Below are 10,851 nucleotides of genomic sequence, written 5' to 3' on the forward strand. Positions count from 1 at the left end.
CCCATTCCTGACAGCAGCAAAAACTCTGAGCTGAGCAAAGCTAAGCTGCTGCTTTCTCCTAATTATTTGCTTGATTTAGCTGAAATTCTTCTTCCAAATACTATAACTTGGGAACCTAAAAATAGCCATTTTTATAGAATATTCTTTTCTTATAGATTTTTTTCCTATTAAACGACTTGTTTGCATTCAAAGATGATGGTAACATTGCTTAAGCATTTTACTTAATGATACTTCTCTTTCCTCCATTTTTGTAGTTGACTTTAGAACATTGTATTCCCAAATTATTTTTCTCTAAAATTACATTTTTGACATGGTGTTAAAGAAGTTACAGTAATAATAATTTCTGTGTTGTATTTGTTGTCCTTTCAATTATCACTTAATTGTTAGTATCATTTCTATGTAATGGTAAAATGAAGTCAAATTAATTATAAGTTATGTAAGGAAATTTTTAGGAACATAAAAATATATGTGGAGTAGTTTTAAGAAAGTATTTTCACTTCCCTCAAATTCACGTGCTTCATCGTATATATTGTAACGGTACAGTCTAACAGAAAAATTAACTAGTATGTTATCTATACTTCGTACAGTATGTATTTTCTGTCCCACTCCAAAAAAGAAAAATTCATCATCTTCTTCAGAAGAATTGTAATTTTTAAGAGTCACATCCATTATGGCTACATTTTAGCTTTCAAATTACCTAGAGAGTGGTATGGGGTAAGAATCTTAATTCAATATACTCGTATTCATTATGACCGATCCCTTTGAGTTTTTACCTGTATTAAAGTAGAACTCAAGAATTTGAGACTATAAATTATTTGAAATTAGGAAGTACAGATTTTAAGTAATGTCAGAGACTAAAGTGAGTATCTGTAAGGGATTTTGAGATTTAACGTGTCAACTGAAGTGCTCGATTCGCTAGCTGCTTATTTTTAGCGTAAGTGTGTCATTACCTAAAACTTGTCATTTCTTATACTTTTAACGCTCTTGAAAATTAAGAAAGTAATCATTTGGAAGGAGCAAAATTAGGTACATGAATAACATTTTAAAATATCACGATCTGTCCTGCATTTTAAAAGCTTGAAATTTTCATTCACCATTTGATGTAGTATTTGGTAAATCAGTAATTCCTTTTAATTAGTTTATCTCATTTATGCATGTACATTCAGTATGCTAATAAATTAATAGGGATAAGTGTGATGAAATGTGGAACTAATTTATTTTTAATGTATACTTACAGTACAATTTTTTATGATACTCAATTTATTAGAATGACGTTAATAAAAAGTCAAAATGAATCTCAGACTTATATCACTAGAGATTTTTCTTACAAGTTGAATTTTCCATTTTATTTTGTGGAGAAAAAAATCGTAATTTTTTTTCTGTGTTTGAGCACTTAAGAACATATGCACACATGTGGTTTGTAATGTCACTGTTTATGTTTACAAACAAAGCAGAAAAATCTCTTCTCTTTCAAAAACTCTTTTTCATTTCCTAAGTGCTTTTGGACTTTGATATTTCTCACCATTATGTGAACAAGTAGCATTATTGTTACGATATTACCTAAGCCTCACTCCAGCACATAGTCACTGAATCCCTTGAAATGTCACTATTGGTGACAGATTGCCGTTTTTGAATATTGGAACACAATTTCTTCTTTTACTATGCTCAGAAATGTTTGTATATGACCATAAAATTACACTAGAGAAGAATTTCAGCTTTTCCCTTGGGAGAATTATAACAAACAGTGCAAAAATTTGAACCCTCCAAAAATACATGCAAAATAAAACAGATGCTTTTCCTTCATAATTTGGCCAACTGACGTCTGTTTTGTGATTCTTATAAGACAGAATTACATTTTGATATGTTCCTTCCTAAGATCTCAATAAATCTTTATTATTAGATGATTTTAAAACATCTTAGCAAATACTTAACAACCAATAGCAGGTAAAGGTCTGATTGAGGATTACTCTTTTGTAAGCTGTGAATTTTTTTTTTCTTTTTTTGCCATTTCTCCTTTAAAATCTTATTTCTGGGTATTGACTAGTGCCTTATGGCATAAGGCATCTACTCTTTGACTTTTACATAACATGCAGGTTAATAGGAAATTTTGCTTTGAAAATAATTTTCCTGTTTTGTCCTGCTGTTTGGCAGTCTGTTCAGTCACCTAACATGTATTTAGTACCCATTGTTACTTACAAATTACAAAGCAGGCCACTAGGCTGCAAAGTGCAAAAACACGGTTTCCCATGAATATGTTACAGCTGCAAGACTGTAATGTTAATTCATGTAAAGAACAGTCTAGGTCAACTTAGCAGATTTTCTAGCAAAACATACAGTTCTGTTAACAGGAAATTATGGCATTATTGACTTCAAGTGCCGATCTGTGGTCATTTCAGAGTGTTTCATTACCCCCTCATTACCGAATCTGTTAAATGAATACTGCAAAGGTTGTTTTCTTTTTTGTTCTCCTCCCTTCTGCCCCCATCCTTCTCTACAGCAATGGTACAGCAGCTCCATGAAAGTCATTTGTGTGTGGTTGGCTGATAGATTAGACCTTCAGCTTCATATTTACCAACTGAAGACACTCATCAAGATTGTGAAGGTAAACAAAATGTGTTTAGATGTGATTTGCCCACCAGGCTATGAAGAATAATAGCAAGAAATTGACACACAAGCAAACTGTCTTTGATATATCTGAGTGAATATAAGTACTTAAAAAGCATTGCTTGCTAGGAATGATTTGCTGTTACTTACTTCCATTTTTAGTTAGATTACTAAATAACCATAATTTTCTATTTTTGCATTAATAAATAAAAACTGTTAAATTTGCAGGTAAGCACATTTTGAGGTAATGTATATAAACCCTTAGCACATATACCTGAACATCGTAGGCCCACAATAATTAGGTTTTAATTTTCTTAAGTATGGAGATGTTTTCTCATAATACACGTACTTCACATTTGTAGGGGATCATGTATCCCTGTGAGGGCTTTGTGAACTGTTTTTGCTGATAGAATAAGAAGGGTCTCAGTTTTTTTTTATATCCTGAAATGAACGTTGTCACTTCCTGAATTCTTTTGGATACAAGCTGTATCTTATATGTAAGATATGATCAGTTTGAACATCAGAGACCATTCAGAACTACTAACACAGATGCATATCAGCTCAGCAGGGCCATTTTGACTTCTGCTCTCCAAGAGAAAAGTTGATAACCTACCTGTTGTATTTAGTGAGTAGGGGCTTTAAAATAATACATTTATTCAAAGTAATTCTTCACACTTTATAAATGTTAGTGGGAGCACATTTACCCCAAATATAACCTTTTCTTAAAAACAGAAATTCTACCTTATGGCAGAAAATATAGCTCTAAGCTGTGAGAATCAGCTGTTCCCTTTAACAGATGATCTTTACTTTCCTTTTAATAATATTTATCAAGTAACAGTATATACGTATGTATATACGCATACATATATAGGTGTGCACACACACACAGAGTAATATGTCATTCCTGGCCTAGCATTATCAGCATCACCTCGGAACTTATTAGAAATGCAAATTTTGGGCCCCCACCCCAAACCTACAGAATTAGAAATTCTAAGGGTGAGGCCTAGCAATCTCTATATGAACAAGCCCTCCAGATGATTCTGATACACAATAAGGTTTGAGGAGAACCACTGTATTGTATTATCAAAAGAATGCTTCTGTCCGCGTTAAAATATTTTCCATCGTTCTCTTGGTTTCTACAGTCTAATTAGAATATATATTCTTTTGTGCCATAGACACACAGGTTATCACAGGTTAGAAAGACCCACAAGTAGGAAAGTTCCATTCTAAAAGTCAGAAATTAGCAAATCTCCTGAACATAGAACTAGACCTAGGATGTTGCAATAATAGCAATCATGATTAGTCATAAATAGCAAGTAAAATTATAGCCACTTGCTAATTTTTAATACTATAACTACACATAACATTTCAATGGACAGAATACCTTTGACCCAGAACCCTTCTTACCAGGTGCTTTTTATTCTACAAAGAAACCGAAACCACGCTATGATACACGTTCGCATTTGGCTTAGTTTCTACATTGCTTTTTTCCTTGTTTCTGTAAACGTGACTTGAAGAGCTGTCAAATGAAGCTGTTTTTGCATAAAAGAGGATCAGGTTAACTAATGTCCACTGTATTCAAGATATCAGTAACTACATATCAGTCAACTGATATTAGTTAATAGATTGTTAACCTCTTAAACCCAAAAACCAAACCATTGCCCTCAAGACCAACTCATAGCAATGTTATAGGACTGAGTAGAACTGCCCCATAGGGTTTTCAAGGCTATAATCTTTACTGAAGCACACTGCCGCATCTGTCTCCTATGGAGTGGCTGGTGGGTTCAAACCACCGACCTTTTGGTTAGGGGCAAGTGCTTAACCACTGCGCCACCAGAGGTCCTTGTTAAAGCTCTTAGTTTTAGAATAAATATCTCCATGTTTTAAAATATTAGTCCGCCATTTGTTTCTTCTAGTTACTCCTTTTCACATGTCATTACAGCTAATAATCAAGCATTAGTGAATATTTTATAAAAGAACAACTGATAATTTCATGATGAGTTATATGTTGATATTTTCATTGTACCCCAATCCAATCAGATTTTCTTCTTTTAATATGTTCTTCTTTATGGCTATTGATAGTCAAGATTGATAAATATAAAATTAAACCCCATAAATATGTTTGACTGTCCATGTTTTTTCATGTTTTGCTTGGTCCCCAAGCTCAGCCAGTGCTTTCTTGGGCTGAAAAATTTAATCAAGTCATAAGGCTTTATTTAATAATTAAAAATTATTATTTTCACAGTTAAAATCTAGGTGACTTAATTTAATGTGCTAATAGTTTTTTTTTCTTCTTCTTTGAATATAAACAGGCTTTAACCAATTTCATACATAGAATCATCATTCTTCAGAACCTGTGTGGTTTTGTTCATAACGATCATTTTCCAGTGAATTGAGGAAGCTACTGAGTAACACTTTTACAGAATTGTGACGTCTCTTAAGTAGGCATTCCTTCCATCCAGATCACTTAGACTTGGCATGTAGGTGTACAGCAAAATAGTACATCCTACCAAGGAGTCAAACTACTCACCTCTAGCATGTAGTCCTTGTTACTCACAAGGCATTGCCGTTCTTCAATGCCTATGGAGACCCAGATGCTGTCAAGATTTACATGATAGCCAACTTTGTGCCACAAAGACACTTAGACACTAATTGGTTCATTCATGTTGCTCATTGAGAAGAAAATCCGGTACAATTTCCACAAAAGATCTAGGACTGTTAAGTTACTTGTAAAGTTTTAACATCAGAATGATTTATTTAGGGTGGGGAAAAATCAAAATGGCAGATGGATTTGTGTTCTCTGTAGTGGCCATATGATATTTAAAAGCAATAAACATAAATCAGGAGCCCTGGTGGTGCAATGGTTAAGGACTCAGCTCCTAACTCAAAGATTGGTGGTTTGAACCCACCTAGTGCCTCTACGAGAGAAAGACCTGGAGATCTACTTCCATAAAGATTACCACCAAGAAAACCCTATGGAACAATTCTGCTCTGTAACATATGGGGTCCTGAATCAGAATCAACTCAATGGCACCCAACAACAAACAAATAAACTGCCTCTTTCGCTAAGAGAACAGAAGGCAAGTGGGCAGTGCCCTGTGACAGGCACTTGTATTAAGTAAGAGCCAAGGGGACCTTTGCAGTAGCCACAGAGGATATCTAACTCACTGCTGTGGAGTCGATTCCACCTCATAGCGACCCTACAGAACAGAGTAGAAATGCCCCATAGGGTTTCCAAGGAGCAGCTGGCTGGTGGATCTGAACTGCTGACTTTTTGTTAGCAGCCGAGCTCTAAACCCCTGTGCCACCAGGGCTCCACAGAGGATACCTAAATGTTGATAACATTTTATGAATTCTAAAGAGAGAGAGAGAGATGCAAGGATACCTGCCCTGCAGCTCACCTGACTGGTTACTGCTTAGTAATAAAATAAGGAAGTGGAGTTCTAATTGCATGTAAATGAGAAAGCCTCCAGGACTGAAAATCCACAATACAAGCCTGCACTGGACAACTTATCAATAATTAAGCTAAGTCTCAGGAAAGGCATTCCAATAAAATATGGAAGTATGACTCACAAACTTAGTATACAATTGTCAGTGGGACGATAGTGCTTTATATCAGACGCATCATCTGTACATGGATATTTTATGTGCTTGATGTATTTTTGATCTAACTACAAGACTGTTACAGGCTTGAACACAGATCTGTATGGTAATAATACCATGGACATAAGTTACCAGATTCTGTCCATGAAATTTGCCTTTCAGAGTTAGTTCACAGGTTCCGATGGAAATTACCGTGAGTTTCGGTGTAAGCTAGTACCAACTTAATCATAACAAGCTTAACAGCTTAGAAAGAGATGTGAGGATGATGGATTGTAGGTGCCCTAAAATAAACTATTGAAATTTACGTTTGATCATTTAAGGAAAAAACAAAAGCTTTCTGAATCTAAATTTGACTTGCTGTTTATGACCTTAGTTTATTATCCAGTGTTCGTCAGAGTTCAGTTTATTTTTAGACAAGTGATGGGGGCAAAACCCATAACATAGCTGTTTAGTTATGAATTTCATTTATATCAAATGATTATCCAAATGAAAAGATATTATTCATCCTTCATCCTTACTATTGACATATCACTTCTGAAACTTGGAATGATACCATGGGGCATAGTCAGGTGGAAGACAACAGAAAGATAAAATGTGAAAATGCCAATGTTCCCACTGCCTACCTTGTATTAGTTCTAATTCTTCCCATAAGTCTATTAGTAAAGGCCAGGTGTGTATATTGAGGGGATTAAGATACTGTCCATCAATACTTCCTATCTCATGTGAATAAGCACCTTCAGCTCAAATGTCTCAACATGATGATGTTTTCCTTCTGCTGTGTTCAGTGAAATCAAGCATCCCTTAATGTTAATTTCCAGCTATTGGAGTTGTGATATTGGACCATGAAGTACAATATTCCTTTCTTCTTATTTGACTTCTTTCATGTATTAAGTGCAAAGTAGCTACCAATCATCATTTAGAACAGAATTGTGGCAAACTCATGGGCACTGATAACGTTTGGGCCAGCCCATTGAAATCTAACTGCTTATCATTCTGAATCTAACATAAGGCAGTAGAAAAATCTTGAAAGATATTAAGCATTAAAAATGGCCTTAGCAGTGCCTCCACAGAATGGGATATGTTCTTTGCTTCCTCGTTTATCTAATTGTAGGTTTTTTTTTTCCCCTCCAACTTAAAAATTAGTAATAAAAACATCAGTCTTACTTAGTCATAGAAAATCGTGTGTAAAAAATTGCATTTTAAAGAGTAGAAGGAAAACTTCATAGGTTACATACCTTAAGTGCCATGGAACTTTTTGTTTTACAGATTTTTTTTTTAAGGCGTCACTATGGAAACAATAACAAGATACTGTTCTACTTTTGACATGTAATACAGCAAATTATCTTTTACTGTTTAACAAAAAAAATGGAAATATGTGTTTTATTATCCCATCTACGAGAACTTTATGCCAGAGTTTGGCACTTCATATTCCAAGGGAATTTCAAAAGGAAAGGTCAGAATTCATATAGACATTTAGACTTACACAAATTTGCACCCAGTAGTACATATAAATTTTATAATTCACAAATGCCGAAAATGTGAAACTTCTTTTATTGATCATAGGATTGTCTACCTCCTACACACCTCCCCCCCAAAAATAATTTATAAAATGTAATGTGTTTTTCAGTATAACAGAAAGGCTCCTCAGTTGAAAAACTAAGTTTCCCTTATATTATGTACCTAAGCACGTAGTTTATGTCTGTTACAGGTTATTCAGGTAGTAAATTCTGTGCAGTTAGTAAGATTTGGGGGAAACTCTAATTTGTCACCTGATAGTCACGACGTTTTGATCTAGTCATAGTGCTTATAGTTTGAATAGCACTATCCAAAGTCTCTCGTTCCCTTTTCTCCCCAGAAATAGACCAAGCTAACTGCCATGGACAGCAAGAATCTGAATCCGCTAGTGGACTATCTCGATAAATAATACCAAGATCATTTTTGAAATGCCAACTGAGTACATATATATAGACATGTATCCGTACATATGTTAATCTAAACTAAGCAAATTCTCTTCTTCCTGCAGAAAACCTATAGGGACTTCCGACTGCAGGGTGTGTTGGAAGGAACACTGAACAGTAAGACGTATGATACTCTGCACAGACGATTAACTGTAGAGGAGGCCACAGCCTCTGTTTCGGAAGGAGGAGGACTTCAGGGCATTACTATGAAAGACAGTGATGAAGAAGGAGAAGGATGATCATACCCAGCTTGTAGGAAGACCTGGACATTGTTGATGTTGTACCTTGTCCTTGTGGTTACGTTTATCATTTTGACCAAATGTAAATGCTTATATTTCACTCCACTTTTTCAAAATTAAACCTAGAAGCAAAGTGGGAAATGCCAAGTTTTGGGTGGTTTTTTTTTGGGGGGGGGGGTAAAGTCATCCTCCTTTGTGTAGTTTGACCTAAAATCAGCTTAGTTCTGTTTGTGATTGAAAGATGAATTTTTATTTTTATACGATTGGATCTTTTTTTTTCCTGTAATCACGTCAAACTACTGTCCTGTGTGTAAAATGAGATATGTATTTCTCATGACGCAACATTGTGAGAAGAAACTACTTCTGATCTCTACGCCAACTCTATTGTATCCTTGTTAAATTGGTGTGTACCTTCTGGTTTATAATTCATGTGCAAGCTTTGTTTTGTAGTTAATTTGCCATTGTTGTGATGTGTGTAAAAACTTTAACCTTGATTCTCAGTACTCTAGTTGTTCTGCAGGTGTATTCCTGGCCTTAAAGGACTGCCAAATATAGACTAGACTTTCCAATGGGCTTGTGCCTTGTTCCATTCTGAACGCTTCTTCTTTCGAATGTAAGAAATCCCAGGGTGTGGGATAGTTTAAGTATGCCACCAACAACATAACCACATTCTTCTAAGTGTAACAGCTTGCAGGCAGTAAAGATCCATTTGACCATAACCACTTCTGTGTTTGTCAGACTTGTATAGATGAAATGCAGTAAAAGATGTTGGCTGTATTTCAAACAGCCAAACTCTCTGGCTCTGTGTTTTTGCTTTTTGTTTGTCTTATTTAGTTTGTTTTCAGTCAAATGAGTAAAAGATAATAACACTGTGGTTTGCATCTGATAGGGACACATGTGTTAAAAGAGTTACTATGACAGCATATTTCCATAGCAAAGGAAATGTTGACTGTGTATTCACATATTGCATATTATAACATTAGTGATTAATGCTAACGATAATTAGTACTATTAGTAATTTAGGAATGATAATTGTCATTATTAGTAACTAAGGAGCCTTGGTGGTGCAGTGGTTAAGCACTTGGTTGCCAACTGAAAGGTCGGCATTTCAAACCCACCAGGCACTTCATGGGAGAAAAATGTGGTAGTCTGCTTCCATAAACATTTACAGCTTTGGAAACTCTCTGGGGCCATTCTACTCTGTTCTGTAGGGTCACTATGAGTCAGAAGCAACTCAACAACAATGGGTTTTGTTTGGTTATTGGTTGCTACCAACTCAGTATTTTTGAAAGGCAGTTTGTCTTGGGACACGGGACACTCTTCACCTTTATGCCCAATACTTGTTTCGTCAAACACTCACATATCCAATCATACTACCCTAAATTCCCAACAACACCTTCCCAAAGTTGGCTGCTCCATAGCTCAAATTTCTCTGTACTTAGAAATTATCCTTCTCTTTGTTTAAATAAAATGTTCATTTCCTTGATACAACTCATCAAAGCATACTTGGCCCAATTTATTCTAAAGTGTGAATGATTGATGACCTCCTTTTACTATGCTGGAAACTGTCTTGAGAACAAACAATTCTTATTTACTAAAAGAACTATCTAGCTGATGGAATTCAGAAATAAAGAGGAAAAGCAGGAGCTGCAGAAGAAAGCGTTTGGGACCAAGAAGGTCTTGCTGCTGGCCTGGCGTATTAGCCTGCCTACTGCCTGGTTGCTGGTCAGCCATTTGTAGCTTCTCTCTAGATTTTGGTGTTCACTGTTCTTCCCTTCCAACCCCAGGATATTTGTACAAGTTTCTGCTTTCTCATCTTCAGGCTCTTTCACAAGGAGGACGGTAGCAGTCAAAGACGGGTAGTGGTGATGTGCACGTTTTTTATGCGGACTCCCTAGACTAACCCTTGAGCGACAAAACTGTGGAAAAAAATTACGAAGTAACTGAAAAACAATGAAAAGTAGTTTCGGGGATTTTGTCCAGAAATTGTCTTCAACCTAGCTGCAAATGGCTTCAGATGATTTAATAATTGTTCATTGGTGTGAATGGTAGGGTGAAAGCCCAAGCATCTGCTCTATTAAAAGAACCCAAGTTTTATGTGTAGTTATTCTTCCTCTCTAGTACTTTGGACATGTTATCAGGGACTGATCCCTGGAGAAGGACATCATGCTTGGTAAAGTAGAGGGTCAGTGAAAAAGAGGAAGCCCCTCCACGAGATGGATTGACACAGTGGCTGCAACTAGAGGCTCAAACACAGCAATGACTGTGAGAATGGTGCAGTGCTGCGCAGTGTTTCCTTCTGTTGGTACATAGGCCGCTATGAGTCGACTGGAGGGCACCTAACAATTCTTTAAAGGTATTTTTTAAGGCATTCAGTTGAAAACCTAACAAGCATTCCAGAATTTTTAAGTGAAAATCGTTTTCAACTCAAAAGAAATAGCTCTGAA

General features: G+C 35.8%; 1 protein-coding gene across 13 annotated transcripts in view; it reads left to right on the plus strand.

Moving 5' to 3' along the window:
- Positions 1–8,549, plus strand: part of CADPS2 (calcium dependent secretion activator 2) — a 573,575-nt gene extending 565,026 nt beyond the window's left edge. For 10 of the 13 annotated variants that reach the window (XM_023740901.1, XM_023740897.1, XM_004386535.2 and 7 more), the window contains 2 exons: positions 2,498–2,602; positions 8,231–8,453. In XM_023740901.1, the coding sequence (XP_023596669.1) occupies positions 2,498–2,602; positions 8,231–8,404 (279 nt within the window). In that variant the 3' untranslated portion in view covers positions 8,405–8,453. Of the gene's footprint in view, positions 1–2,497; positions 2,603–8,230 lie in introns of all 13 variants that reach the window. The other 3 variants (XM_004386538.1, XM_012558431.1, XM_004386536.1) reach the window with 2 other exon arrangements.
- Positions 8,550–10,851: the final 2,302 nt, after the last annotated feature.

This window comes from Trichechus manatus, unplaced genomic scaffold, assembly GCF_000243295.1.
Source record: "Trichechus manatus latirostris isolate Lorelei unplaced genomic scaffold, TriManLat1.0 scaffold00167, whole genome shotgun sequence".
NCBI lineage: Eukaryota > Metazoa > Chordata > Mammalia > Sirenia > Trichechidae > Trichechus > Trichechus manatus.